The 15,984-nt window shown below is 45.1% G+C and overlaps 1 protein-coding gene across 1 annotated transcript in view; it reads right to left on the bottom strand.

Moving 5' to 3' along the window:
- The window catches only part of LOC126336093 (mucin-19-like), a 749,219-nt gene extending 742,173 nt beyond the window's left edge, over nucleotides 1–7,046 (bottom strand). The window contains exon 1 of the mRNA XM_049999574.1: nucleotides 6,725–7,046. Coding sequence (XP_049855531.1) covers nucleotides 6,725–7,046 — 322 coding nt within the window. The remainder of the gene's footprint in view (nucleotides 1–6,724) is intronic.
- Between the last annotated feature and the right edge of the window lie 8,938 nt (nucleotides 7,047–15,984).

Here is a 15,984-nt window from a genome sequence, read left to right as displayed (position 1 = left end):
TGCAATAATATTTAAAACCATTACCACGAAAAATGAAAGTAAAATACAGGTAGTTGGAACATTAAAACCAATTTAAAGCAGAGTGTAGCCGGCTGCGGTGACCTAGCGGTTCTAGGCGCTTCAGTCCGAAACCGCGCGACTGCTACGGTCGCTGGTTCGAATCCTGCCTCGGGCATGGACGTGTGTGATGTCCTTAGGTTAGTTAGGTTTAAGTAGTTTAAGTCCTAGGGGATTGATGACCTCAGATGTTAAGTCCCATAGTGGTCAGAGCCATTTGAACCATTTTTAAATAATTGTTTGTTAAGTATACTATTTTTCAGACCTATGTTACGTGTGAACATCACGCGAAATTTTATTCTGCCTCTTTCAGTACATGTATTGAACTTAGGACCTAGGAACGACGGAAAGACCTCGTCCCCGCGTAGTCCTCGGTGGTACAAAACCTCACAACAGGCTGCGGCAGACCACTCACCCTATCTCAGCCGCACACCGAGTCCAGGGTTATTGTGCGGTTCGGCCCCCAGTGCACCCCGTCGGGAACGTCTTATTCCAGACGAGTGTAGCCTCTATGTTTGCGTGGTAAAGTAATTACGGTGTACGCGTACGTGGAGAACTTGTTTGCGCAGCAATCGCCGACATAGTGTAACTGAGGCGGAATAAGGGGAACCAGCCCGCATTGGCCGGGACAAATGGAAAACCGTCTTAAAAACCATCCACAGACTGGCCGGCACACCGGACCTCGACACTAATCCGCCGTTCGGATTCGTGCCGGGGACCGGCACGCTTTCTCGCTCGGGAAGCAGCGCATTAAATCGCGCGGCTAGCCGGGCGCGCTTTCGGATACATCCTTCATTCTAAAATCGTTCTGTTGGAATATAATTTCATAGGAATAATTACTCTACGCACATACTGTTTATCATTAGCCCGCGCATTACGACATGTGGTATGCAACAGTTGGAAATTTTAATTAGAAATGGAAATGTAGCTTAGTAGCTGTCTGCTTGCTATTTGCTGATGTGTTTTCGAGAACTCTGCAACAATTTTGTCAAGACGCGAGGCAAGTGGAAATTTTGATTAGGGCCAGATAACTGTTTTACTTCAGTTGCTCGTTAAATATAAGACAAGTTGCGTTCAGATCAGTTACAGTTCATTCGAATTTAGGTTTTGTTCAGCGAAAGACTAATACACGAGTTTATATTGGATATCAGTTTTTAAGTACATTGTTTTTGGTAATAGGTAGTAAATATGGGTTAAATTACATAAAGAAATAAAATATAGCGGAGAGGCTTCAACACGAATCTGGTGCTTTTGCCTTTCGCAGTCAAGTGCCCTAGAAACTGAACTACCCAAACACGACATATGACTCGTCCTCACAGCTTTACTTTTTCGCGCACCTGCGAGGGCGGGTCCTGGGTACTGCTTGGGCAGCTCTGTCAGTAGGGTACTTGGCTGCGAAAGACAGACATCCCAGGTTAGAGTCCCGTCTGGCATACAGTGTGAACCTCCCAGAAAGCTTCAAACTGGTTGCCGAATATGTGTATTTATATTTATGAGCATATAGTAACAATACACCAATGTACTCCTCGTATCTCATTACTATTACTCTACAACTTTTAAAGGATGATCTTAAACAAATTGTTGTTTACAAGATATTGTATCTGAATCAGTTTCTTATTGGAATAAAATACCGACATGAATGGAGTGAAACTAATGAAAAGCAAAATCCATTCATGGCAATAGACAGCTGAGAACCTGTTTGTTTATTCAGCGATGTAAAAAAAATGGTTCATATGGGTCTGAGCACTATAGGACTTAACTTATGAGGTCATCAGTCCCGTAGAACTTAGAACTACTTAAACCTAACTAGCCTAAGGACATCACACACACCCATGCCCGAAGCAGGATTCGAAACTGCGACCGTAGCGGTAGCGCGGTTCCAGACAGTAGCGCCTAGAACCGATCGGCCACGCCGGCCGGCTATTCAGCGATCTCCAGTGACTAAACCGTGATTTCAGTCTGCCAGCGATAAATTCAAGCCACTGTCGTACGGTGTCATGCTTCAGATATGATCACCGCTTTCAGTATTTCGGACAAGTAATTGTGATCTACACTCCTGGAAATGGAAAAAAGAACACATTGACACCGGTGTGTCAGACCCACCATACTTGCTCCGGACACTGCTAGAGGGCTGTACAAGCAATGATCACACGCACGGCACAGCGGACACACCAGGAATCTCGGTGTTGGCCGTCGAATGGCGCTAGCTGCGCAGCATTTTTGCACCGCCGCCGTCAGTGTCAGCCAGTTTGCCGTGGCATACGGAGCTCCATCGCAGTCTTTAACACTGGTAGCATGCCGCGACAGCGTGGACGTGAACCGTATGTGCAGTTGACGGACATTGAGCGAGGGCGTATAGTGGGCATGCGGGAGGCCGGGTGGACGTACCGCCGAATTGCTCAACACGTGGGGCGTGAGGTCTCCACAGTACATCGATATTGTCGCCAGTGGTCGGCGGAAGGTGCACGTGCCCGTCGACCTGGGACCGGACCGCAGCGACGCACGGATGCACGCCAAGACGGTAGGATCCTACGCAGTGCCGTAGGGGACCGCACCGCCACTTCCCAGCAAATTAGGGACACTGTTGCTCCTGGGGTATCGGCGAGGACCATTCGCAACCGTCTCCATGAAGCTGGGCTACGGTCCCGCACACCGTTAGGCCGTCTTCCGCTCACGCCCCAACATCGTGCAGCCCGCCTCCAGTGGTGTCGCGACAGGCGTGAATGGAGAGACGAATGGAGACGTGTCGTTTTCAGCGATGAGAGTCGCTTTTGCCTTGGTGCCAATGATGGTCGTATGCGTGTTTGGCGCCGTGCAGGTGAGCGCCACAATCAGGACTGCATACGACCGAGGCACACAGGGCCAACACCCGGCATCATGGTGTGGAGAGCGATCTCCTACACTGGCCGTACACCTCTGGTGATCGTCGACGGGACACTGAATAGTGCACGGTACATCCAAACCGTCATCGAACCCATCGTTCTACCATTCCTAGACCGGCAAGGGAACTTGCTGTTCCAACAGGACAATGCACGTCCGCTTGTATCCCGTGCCACCCAACGTGCTCTAGAAGGTGTAAGTCAACTACCCTGGCCAGCAAGATCTCCGGATCTGTCCCCCATTGAGCATGTTTGGGACTGGATGAAGCGTCGTCTCACGCGGTCTGCACGTCCAGCACGAACGCTGGTCCAACTGAGGCGCCATGTGGAAATGGCATGGCAAGCCGTTCCACAGGACTACATCCAGCATTAATAAAGTTTCCCCCTCCTGGGACAATGAATGCACTGTGTTCTTATTTCAATTTCCAGGAGTGTATTTAGCGACGAAGCGTCATTCACCAACAGTGGTAACGTAAACCGGCATAACATGCACTATTGGGCAACGGAAAATCCACGATGGCTGCGATAAGTGGAGCATCAGCGACCTTGGCGGGTTAATGTATCGTGCGGAATTATGGGTGCGGAAGGATAATTGGCCCCCATTTTATCGATGGTAATCTAAATGGTGCAATGTATGCTGATTGCCTACGTAATGTTCTACCGATGTTACTACAAGATGTTTCACTGTATGGCGATGTACTTCTAACATGATGGATGTCCGGCACATAGCTCGCGTGCGCTTGAACCGGTACTGAATAGCATATTTCATGACAGGTGGATTGGACCGCACGTCCACCGGATCTGACGTCCCCAGGTTTCTTACTGTGGAGAAAGTTGAAGGATATGTGCTATCGTGATCCACCGACAACGCCTGACAACGTACGTCAGCGCATTGTCAATGCATGTGCGAGCATTACGGAGGGCGAACTACTCGCTGTTGAGAGGAATGTCGTTACACGTATTGCCGAATGCATTGAGGTTGAATGACTTCATTTTGAGCATTTATTGCATTAACGTCTTATTTACAGGTAATCACGCTGCTACAGTATGCGCTCTCATAAATAATACGTTCACAAAGGTACATGTATCACACTGGAACAAATGAAATAAAATGTTCAAACGTAGCTACGTTCTGTATTTTAATTTTGAAAAACCTACCTGTTACCAACTGTTCGTCTAAAATTGTGAGCCATATGTTTGTGACTATTACAGCGCGATCTATCACAAAGCGTAAGAAAGGTCCAACTAAAACATGTATATTTCTTCACGTACTACACGAATGTTTAATAAAAAATGGGGGTTCCTATTTCTAAAAAAAACCGCAGTTGATATCCGCTTGATCTATGCCACCGCCATCTAGCGGGCCAACAATAGCATCATCTGGTTTCCCCCTTCAAGCTAGCCAAGTTTCGTTCTTTGTAGTTTTTCCGTTAGACGCTTATTTCTTGAGCGATTTGGCCCGGTCACGATCAATGGACCAATGCAGTGCTATACAGATACAAAGTTTAATAAGGGTATGAAACCAAATTAATTCAGTTACCTACTGAGAAGCCAGATGAGACCATATACTCAGAAAATATAACCGAACGGCCCCTTAATTTTCTTCGATGAGACTCAGCCTCATCAGACATGAATGAATTATTGACAAAAAAATATTATTTTTGTCAGACCAGTGTCATAAAGTTTTTTTTCCGGTGGGCTGCAGTTTCAGAATCTAGAAACGTTCATTTTTACTGAAGCAGTTAAGGAAGTAAAAACAAACGAGTCGAGCGATAAGAACTTACAGGGGAAGAAGAACAACTCTGATGAACACAATGAGAAATACTTAGGTAAGGTTGCGTACTAACCGTCGAAAACCGAGATACACGTAGTCCAGAGAGACCTAGCGACAGAAAAAGGCGACAACCACAACAGGCTCAAAAAATTTAGGATGTCCGCGTACAATGTAATTGGATTAAACACTATGATTTGACTATTTTTACGCCGACATAGTAGTTGCCGCAACATTTATTCTCTATCATTAGCTAACATGAATGTCAAAAATTTAACCAGATATCCAGAAACACATTACTTACTCACAGAGGTAAATCTGGGTCCAGCAAACTTTGTTAGGACACTTTGATAAAGTTTGAGATGAATACGCTGGATGAAAGGAACACTCTCTAAAAGGTGAAGGAGTTGCTTGAATCAGTATTATGACTACAGGAAGTCTGCATTTACAGAAAAGTTTAACAGTAAGTAATAATTAAATTTATGTTGAAAATCTGTCAATTAACTTGATGGAAATATATTACGTAAGTGCTGACTGGAGCAGCTCACTCTGGCTTTGGAAAATCATCTATTTATATTCATTTCCAAACTACGGAACGAATTATTCAACTCCTGCTATTTCACTGTAGTTAGTGGCACTATGACAGAATATTGCAAGATTTAACATGAATTATTTTTATAGATAACTATGGAAAGAAGAACATATTTGATGCTAAGAATGCTATTCTACTTTTCTATTGTTCTTCGCTACATTGTTCGGTTCTACAACAAGTGTAAGTGCCGTAAGCTCATGAGTCTTGGATGATTCAAAACTTCACTTTGAGAAGATTTATTCTTTTAAAGGAGTTGTCCATGTTGGTCAAATTTTTGTTGCACGACATTCCCAGACTTTTTTTAACAGTATGAAATAATTTGTACGTTGTCAAACCGCATGATCCTATAAAGAAACACTGCTATCAGTGAAAGTTGCATCCATATGCTATCGTGATTGGATCTGTTGGATACTACCTCATGTACTAAATAATGTTACTGGGTCACCAGCTCAAACATCTCTTACGGCTGTCGAACGTTCAGCGCGAACGAGTGTATGTGTCTTGGTGTTGTGCACAGTAAGTGTACAAATAGCGTAAAGCGCGTTTTGTGTCGAAGAATTTTTAGTTTTGGCGAAAACTATTCACAAATTAAAAAAGCCATAATGTTACTAAATACAGCTGACCTAAGAGTTTTCTTAAGTTAATTTTTCATGTGATTATGTTACAGAGTCTTAAAAAGTGCCTCTTTCTCGTTGAGTCCATTGCAACAGAGGGCAAGATACTCGTTGGTGAGGAATATGAGGGAAACACAACGGTTGCAATCTTCTCGAACAAAAGGGAGAAGGAAAAACGTTATGGCACTATTCTGGAGCAATTTAAGAAATTAGAGAAAGTGAAAATGGATGAGCAGATCAAAATCTGAGACCTAAAGGGCCTAGGCAACGTTTATTGTAAAAGGATGGGAATCACAAATAGCCGTTGTGTGTTTAAGGTACGGTTCTGACCTCCGGTTTTTTTGGGTTACCGAAGGTAATATAAATCATCGTGTTGGGCCAATATGGAGTTAAAACCCTTATCGCAGTTTCGTGTCTTAGTCAGTATAATAATATGCTATGGAAAAACTAGTGTAGACTTGCTAATGAATGCTAACATCGAACGGTAGCGATATTTTGTCGGTTCTTGCTAGAGCTGTAGTTCCATCATGCGTTACTTATGGTAGGTCTCCTAGGTGTTGTCATGCTTAGTATTGTAGCGATGATACCAATGAATGCACTGATTTTGGATCACTTTTGTGTACTACATTGTTTCGATTGGCTTGGTTTGCTACAAGATAAAATTGTAGATATTCGAAATCGATTGTGAGAATTAAGAGTCGCCGACAATACACCTCAATTGGTTACCAGATAAAGTTACATTTAGTTCAGAGAGCATTTGTGAGGAGATGACAGAGATTTACGGCTACGGCGATAAGGAAGTGGTACTCACCGGCTAGCCCGTAGCTGAAGAATGCTGCTGAAGAGGCGAGTAGTAGATAGGCGACGCCGGAGAAAGCCATGGGCAGCTGTGTCGGTGGCGGTGGCGACAGCGAGAGGCGGGTGACTGGCGTCGCGGTGGCAGGCGGCAGGCGTCGGTCGCTGGAGGCGGCGGCTAGCGTCGGGCCATGCCACGCGGGACCAGGGCGAGCTGCGTCGGAGCTGCAGGCGGCGGCGGTCGCGTCTGCAGCCACAGGTGTACTGCCAGCGGCGGCGGAGGCGGCGGGGGTGGAAGCGGCGGTCCGCGCGGCGCACGGCGGCCCGGCCGAGCGCATGCGTGCTCCGTGCCGCCTCCCCCACCTCCTGCGGCGGCGAGATCGGCGTTCCAGCTCGAATACCGGCAGCGGCAGTACCCACTCAGCGGTGCCTCAACAGCACGAGGAGTGCTCGCAACGCTGTGGTGATTATACATTACGGAGTGGAACTGTATTTCGGAGCATCATACCAAACCGGGCACTTAGGCTGTACTCGTGTTCGCTGGTTATCTTCAGATGCAAGAAAAGAGGTAATATTGCCTCACATTATCAACATTATAAATGCAGCTGGACATTGTGAACGAATAAGGATAGATGTACTGAAGGGCGACGCATTAAAAATATCCGGATACCTGATAGTGAACATTAGTGTGGGAAGGGGGGGAGGGGCGTTTGGTCAACCCTTCGCCTCTTCGCCCTTACGACAGCACATGGAGGGGGGAGTGTCCACCCTTGGCCTTTATGATAGCACACCGCTCCCCCATCCATTGTCAGTTTTCGTAACTCGGAGCCGCTATTTCTAACTCTGCGGAGGAACAGCAGCCCATTATTCCCAAAAGCCGGAAGTTAGTGGTGCTGGACGCTGGGGTCTAGTGCGAACGTGATCGTCCACAAAAATCCCCAAACAGGATAACTAACAACGATACCTTCCATCTAAAACATATAACAATAAATACGGCAAGAAAATCATTAATGAGAATCTCTTCTAATGCGATAGGCAATGACTGTATCGGTATAACCATGAATGTTGCCGATATATTAGTACCTGTCTTAACTGACATAAATAATTTTTCCCCCGTGAACGGAATATACCCCACTGCATGGAAAAGAAGCATAATTCGACCCATCCCTTAGATCGGAAATCCGCAACTGCCTAGTGATTACTGACCAATTAGCATACTGCCTGCTGTTTCCAAAGCACTTGAATATATTGTTCATGTCCAAATCACTGAACACGTACATGAATTCAGCCTATATGACAAATTTCAATCCGGTTTCCATAAACATCACAGCACAAACCCTGCTCTAATTAAAGTAACTGATGACCTGAAATATGCCATCGACAACCAAAAGGAAACAATATTGACGCTACTGGACTTCAGCAAAGCTTTTGACATTGTTAACTTTGACATATTGCTCAGAAAAATGCAAGAGCTTAATTTCTCAGATACTGCAACGAGATGCTTTGAACGCTACTTAAAAGACAGACAGCAATGTGTTGTCTGCGTAAATGAAAAATCTTCCTGGAAACAGATTTCTTCGGGAGTGCCACAAGGATCAGTCTAAGGACCACTTTTATTTTCTTTATATGTCAACGATATTTCGTCGGTTCTGTCCTCCTGTAACTATCATTTCTATGCCGACGGCCTCCAGCTCTACCTAAGTGTCAGACCTGAAGATGTAAACACTGCAATCGCTCAGATGAATGATGATCTGTCTTCAGTAGTTACATGGGCGAAAAACCTGGGGGTTAAACTTAATGCAAAAAAATACGCAAGTAATCTTAATAGCCCATCAGAAATTAATAAGTTCAGATTTCCGCGAACGGCTACCTCCTATTCTGCTCGACGGTACTCCAATACCATATCAGAAGGCAGTTAAGAACTTGGGTGTAACTTTGGATAAGCATCTCAACTGGGCGGAGAATACAGTCGCAGTGTGCCGATAGATGTCTGCTTGTCTCTATGCTCTCAAAATGTTTCGGAACATATTTCCACACGACTTGAAACGCCAGCTCCTGCAAGCACTCGTTCTACCGAACCTCCACTATTGTGATGTAATTCAACAAGGCATGAGTAGTGAAAACAAAAGACGGCTAGAACTAACCATGAATGCCTGTGTGCGCCGATATGATCATATTAGTGCTTCATAATCCGAGCTAGGGTGGCTGCGGCCGGACAAATTGCGAGACTACCATGCTCTATGTCTACTTCACCGGCTCCTCGTCGCGCAAGCACCCCAGTACCTTGCTTCAGAGATTAAACACCTGTCATGCCATCATAATCGAAACACGAGGTCACTCTTCTTTGGTATCCTAACTGTGCCCACTCACAAAACAAAAACTTCTGTAAACTCCTTCTCAGTTGCCGCTGTCCGCCTCTGGAACAAACTGCCCCTTACCTTGCGCAAAATTTAATCTCCTGCTGCTTTTAAGAAGAAGTTGAAACATTTCCTACTATCATCCTCATAACGTTCTCCACAAAATTAATGTACAAGGCCAATCCTCTCATCTGTCAAATAGCAAAGCTAGCGTCTCCTATCTTGCTCCTGAGATGCCTTCCTCTTCATCTATCTCTATTAGCCACGCAATCTTCCTTTCCTTTGTATTTCCTTAATTATGTTTCATCATGTCTCTCTATTCTTCTCCTCCCTTCACCATGAGTCTCCCTCATACTCCCTGCTGCCAGCCCTCCTATCTAAAATCTGTCTCTTCAATAATGTCTAATTATAACAGTACTTATGATCTACGAATATAAACTCTATATGTATGCATTTTTCGAGGTGTGCCTTTGTAATCGTTTATTTCACTTTTTGTACTAGATGTAGTTTAACATGCCTACTAAAACATATGAGTGTAAAATATGTAGAATGCCTGGTTAGATGTACGAGAGGGCCTGATGTTCCTAATCTTGCCAGGTTAAATAAATAAATAAATAAATAACTCATCCAAAAGGTGTTCCATTTCATTGAATCCGGACTGTGTAGTCCAATGGGGTGTTAGAGTAAACGTCAACGAGTGCGAAGCCGTTCTGTTCACTAGAAGACCGAAGCAACTGTGCAAACACCGATACTGCAGACCAATAACTCTACATGCACACCCAATACGTTTCCGCGTGAAAGTCAAATACCCCGGTGTCTGGCTGGACCGGAAGTTACTCTGGGGGGAACCACATACAACACATGATCAACCGAGTAAGCGCCAGGGTCAAACAGCTCTACCCTATGCTCAACAGGCGTAGCACACTGAACAGACGGGTGTCGAGGTCCATGTAAATGACACTTATTCGACCCATGATGACGTACGCAGCCCCTGTCTAGAGATACGATGCGCCGACACGCCTGCAGCGTCTGCAGATCATACAAAACAAAATACTCAAAGTCATAAGCAATGCTCCACGATACACAAGCATCGCGGACCTTCACCGGGAATACCGACTTGAGACTCTCACGGAGGTAATCCACAAACTCACCACAAGACTATACCGAAACTCCAGATATTAATAGAACCCGTTCATACTGAATCTAGCGAACTACGACCACAACCGTAGATGGAAACATGAAAGACCAAATGACATACTTGTCAGGACCTAACATCTATGACCAAGAACACGCAAACGCAACGGTACAGGTGAGCTCCTGTTAATCAGCCACCATAACTGGATATCCAGTTGGAACACACTTGCTGAATAGCTGGCACCACGCAGGGAAGCTGTACCGTACACTACATGCAGACAAGCTCCACACACACCCCACACAGTGAGATGATCTATGGCCGATCTCCCACTATTGTATAACGATCCTGATTGTTCCAGGAATGCCGCAGCTGCAACAACTGGGATACATCGCCATCGCCTGCCACGGTAATGATGCATGATACCCATACTAACAAATCCAACCTTGCGTGAACTATCGCAGCTAGTAAGTCACTACTGCATTTACTACCCAACCTGTCGCAGAGATTTTTTTTCCCACGGCACTAGCCGTGTCATTTTTTCCTTCTGCTCTTCAAATTGCTACCCTCATTCGCGTTTCGTCCACTATATATCACCTGATGGGCCGTGTTAATGCGTAGTCTTACCCAGACGAACGGATAACATCACAGTCCAGCATCCTGTAATCCACTTACTAGATAACTAACATGTTGACGGAGGTGACAGTAGAACTTTTGGTTTGGTCACCACGTTGGTGCGGGCGTGGAGGGGCCCCATCTCTATCTGTGTATGCCAGTCCATTTCAGGAATTTATTGCCTACAAACCATTACCTCACAGATGCCACTTTGTGACAGGATGAATTCTCACGCTGATACCAACAACCATCTTATCCGAACTGTTTCTCTACTGTACGCAGTACAGAATCCTATGAAATGTGTTCATACTTTCCAGCATTTACTGTTTCTTAAGCGCAATAAAGGGACGACATCATAACTACAACGGTATCCATGAATTCGTCAAAACCAAACCCATCCATCAAACGGCCACAGCGTACAGCGTGATTCATCGTTTCAGATCACTCCTTTCCATTCAACCACTATCTCTTGGCGTTACTATTTACACCATCTCAAGCACCGCTTAGTGGTGAATGCAGAAGTGCGTGGCTTATGAGAATGTGCTCCGTCGTAGCACACCATTCGTTTCAACATCCTAACTGGACTGCTGATAGAACTTTGTAATCCACGAGTAATTCCTTACGCTGATTTCGTGCGATGTTTTACAGCCACCTTTCGCAATTTTCGACGGTCTCCCTCCGTCTGTAAATGAGATTTTCCGAGGCTTGATTTAGCTGTGGTTGTCAACTTCCATTTCACAGTCGCATGACCAACGGCAGACATCGGTTGCTTTAAAAGAGTTGAAGTGTCCCTGACGGATTTATTACTCTGGTGACCAGCCCATGCCAGAGTTCTCTGAACTGTTTGCTCCGATCCATTCTGCTCTTGCTGCTTCTCTTCTAACAGCACAATACTTTCCGCCTACTCCCTTGCTGGCGGTTCCTTCACTCGTGGCATCTACTGGTGTATTCCGCGTTAGAGAGCGGGTCCGGATGCTTTTCATACGGTAGCGTCTGCGTTACGCTGGGTCAGACTTTATCATTTAAGCAGCTCTGTCTGAATACCAATCTGTAAGTGGCTGCCAGAATAATATTCTTCGAAAAGCCGAAGAAAACAAACAGAAACTTAATCGAGATGGAAATTCAGGGAGACAAGGAACACCGGCAAAGTTCGCTCATGATACTCCTGACATAATGTACAGAACTCACTGTACAAAACTCACTATACTGGGATGTACACTCTATTGGGAAAGAATAAGGATTCAAAGTACACTGAAGAAAAAGGCGTAGCAAAAATGAGATTAACGGCATAGCTGCGATAGAAAATGGAGGACCATGAAGTATGAGCCGTGCTGGCCCCAGCTTATGCGTTGGTTTAAACCTTGACTGTTAATCTGCGTTTGGTTTCCCGCGGTTATGCCATGATTCTATCTCTTTCTACGTGTGGCAGCAGCGGTGTGTATATTCGCACCTTGTACTACCTTTGCTCTGGTGCTTATAGTTTCCGGCTAGCCGGTGTGCGGCAGTCGGTCGGTTGGTGTGGATCAGCCAGGAAATCTCCGCACAGCCCAAAGAGCCGGGCCCTCTGGCGGTCTCTACCCAGTGGGAGGTACGTGGCTCACCGACCCAGGACATCAAAGTTGAGTGGTGATTTAATTGCCGAAGCTAGTCTGTTCACATTGTGCCGTTGGTTTTCATGGTTGGCTGTTGGGAGTATTCCTGTGAGCAACAGCGAGTGTTCGAGTTGGCGATAGTTTGGCCACCGTCCGCTGGAGTTTGACTGTATTTTGGTTATTTGAAGTCCAAGAACACCAGCGAAATTTTCTGCCTTGTGGCCGTTAGCGTTCGATTACCGGCGCTGGTTGCTGACATAAAATTCAGGCGGTCTCCTTTCCTCACCGTCTTGTCGCTGTCCAACATGTGTGTGTAGTTTTCACAGCTTATGCATACTTGGTTGTTGGCGCAATGCCTTTTACGTTTTTGTTTTGGAGTTCCTTGTGTACTGGTCGGGTGGAAAGCAAGTCGTATTGTCGGTTGGTCCGTTGACTGTCTCTTGGTTAGGTTGCCAGCGGATTGGATATAGTTGGCCAACTACCTATCTCCCCTAAGAGAACGTTAATATTTCAAGTGCTGACAGACCCCCGGAAACTCCTGAGAGCCGCTGGCTGTACTGACTTATCTTATTGATGATTCATTGTGTATTTTAATGGCACATAGCCTATGGTCTGAATTTGTACGCTTTTAGTTGGGTTTTAAATCATGGGTTTTCATACGTTTTAAAATTAAAATTCCTTACTTGTCGAGTCTTAGGTAGTTTGGGACTTCAGCCTCATTTGAAATACTATTTATGGATAAAACCTTATGCTTTCTACCTTTTTAAAATTATTGTAGTTGTGTTTTAAATCATGAGCCTTCAGATGTTTTAAAAATTAAAGAGCTTGTGCCCTTAAGCCATACGATTGTGTGACGTTCAGCAGATAGTTAAGCTCGGAAATTTGCGCTGTAATGTTTGGGCAACCAATTAAAGTTATATGTGTTCGAGTGTAACTGACAGCCGCTCATTTTTGGCCCCTTTCTATAATTCCAACTACCTGTTCTGTCCTGCGGATTTAACCACGTGTTCGAAAGTAGAAGTGAAGGAATTCGCTACCCCTGAAGAAAACTTAAGCATGAAGGATGAAGCAAGTAGAATATAAGAAATATTCTAGCGTAGCGAAAGTAAGTTATCCTCGCCAAAATTAGTCTACTAGCATCAAATGTTAAGCCTTAATCTGAGACGCAGGGCCGCGTTTCGTGGCCGCGTGGTTTGAGGCACCATGTCACGGATTGCGCGGCCCCTGCCGCCGGAGGTTCGAGTCCTCCCTCGGGCATGGGTGGGTGTGTTGTTCTTAGCATAAGTTACTTTAAATTAGTGTAAGTAGTGTGTAAGTTGAGGGACCGATCATTTCAGCAGTTTGGTCCCTTATAAATGACACACATTTCAACGTTTCTGAGCCGCAGGTGTAGGAGGTGGTCTATCTGGAGCACAGGATTGCGCGGAAGTGAATCGTGGCATGTGAGAAAACCGAAAAAAAAGAATCGAATCGTTGAGATTGGTGTCACAGAAGGATGCTGAGAAGATCAGAGAAAGACTGGGAAAGAAATCGGTGAATTTTCTGCACTGAACATATTATATGAAAAAACCTAACTAGAAGAATAGGTGTTGTTGTAGGTCAAATTTTGTCACCAAAGAAGAGCTTCCATGGTGACAGAGATTGACACAACGGAATAGTGCGGACTGCTGGAATCCATGCAAAAATCTGACAACCTCCCTCCTTCCTCCGAAGATTGATTATCAGAATCACAGCCTCTCATGGCATAGGTCCAGCCATACTGAAGCAGTGGGTGTAGCATATTTACTGGCTGCATGCGGCCCATCCATTTTAGAGAAACCACAGAGATGAATAAAAACACTATGAGCAGTTATCACCGTTAAACTGAATGCCACATGTTTGCACTACGGACTCGTGAGACATACGCATATAAACGGAGTAAAGAGGATGGTGAAGCTGTGTAGCGGCTACACTGACGTGAAAAAGGTCTTGGGACAGCGATATGCGTGTGAACAGATGGCGGAAGTATCGTGTACAACAGGTATAAATTGACGGGGCTGTCATTTGTGCCCAGGTAATTCAAGTCAAGAGGTTTCCGATGTGATTGTGACAGCACTGCGGGAATTAACAGTCTTTGAATGCGTAAACGCAGTGGAAGCTAGCTGCATGACGCGTTGTCTATCAGGTGGTACCTCTGACCAACAACAACGCAGTGGCCGATGGCCCTCACTAAACTATCGAGAGCAGCGTTGTTTTCGTAGGGTTGTCGTTGTTAAAAGACAAAGAACTCTTTGTGCAACAACCAGAGAAATTAATGTGGGACGTACGGCAAACGTATTCGTTAGGACAGTGCCGCCAAATTGTGGTTAATGACGACCAACGCGAATGCCTTTGCTAACAGGACGACACTGAGTGCAGCGCATATCCGGACTCGTAAGCACAGCAGATGGATCTTAGGAGACAGGAAATCCGTAACCTGATCAGATGAATCCCAGTTTCAGATGGTAAGAGACAGTGGTTGGACCGAACTTGTCAACAAGCACTGTTCAAGCCGTTGATGGCTCCATTATAGTGTAGGCTGCATCAAATGGAGTGGGTCCTCTGATCCAATAGAACCGATCGTTGACTGAAAATGGTTATGCTATGCTACTTGGAGATCATTTTTCATGGACTTCATGTTCACAAACAACACCACACGTCACGAGGCCACTATTGTTCGCGATAGGTTTGAAAAACATTCTGGACAGTTCGAACGAATGATTTGGCCACCCATATCGCCCGACATGCTACATACTCGAGAGGTCATTTCGTGCACAAAATCCTGCACCTACAACCCTCTCGCAATTATGGACAGCTACAGAGATAACAAGACTCATTGTATCTGCAGTTGACTTCCATCAGGTTGTTGAGACCTTACCACGTCCAATTGCTGGGCTACGTTGGGAAAAAGAAGGTCTGACACGATGTTGGGGGATATCTCATGACTTCTGCCGCCTCGTCATACACGGACTGCGATATGGATCTTCACTGACATTAGCGTTCTGTTAGCGGAGACGGTGATTGGTTTATTGGTAGGTATTACTCTTTTAGTTTCGACACAGTGAGTTTCTGCCTACAACGACCATCTTCAAATGCTACGGTAATGCAAACAAAAGATTATGCTAATACCTGATACAGGTGCAATTGTTTTCACTAGGTCTACTTGCCGGCTTGGTAAAGCGCTATTAACACGCATGACATTCATACACATGGACGCCATTTAGTGACAAGTGTTCAAGCGTTGTGAATTAAACATAAAATCGGAAAATAGGGAAGTGTATACACGCAACCAAGTGTACTTTCAGTCTCCTACTTTTTCCGCTGGTTAGAGTGACCTCTATAAGATAATCTTCAATCGTAAAAACAATAAAATGTGACGAAAATTGCAATAACATTTCAACCCGTTAATACGTAATATGGAAGTAAAATACAGGTCATTGAAACATTAAAACCAGTTGTAATTATGGTACATTTTTCGGCCAGGGTTGTTATTCTGTCTCTTTCATTGTAAAGATCTCACTAGGTTATAAATTGGTTTTGCTGTTTGAAAGACTTAAGACAC

The sequence above is a fragment of the Schistocerca gregaria genome, chromosome 2, assembly GCF_023897955.1.
Source record: "Schistocerca gregaria isolate iqSchGreg1 chromosome 2, iqSchGreg1.2, whole genome shotgun sequence".
NCBI lineage: Eukaryota > Metazoa > Arthropoda > Insecta > Orthoptera > Acrididae > Schistocerca > Schistocerca gregaria.
This window is presented reverse-complemented; position numbering and strand designations above follow the sequence as displayed.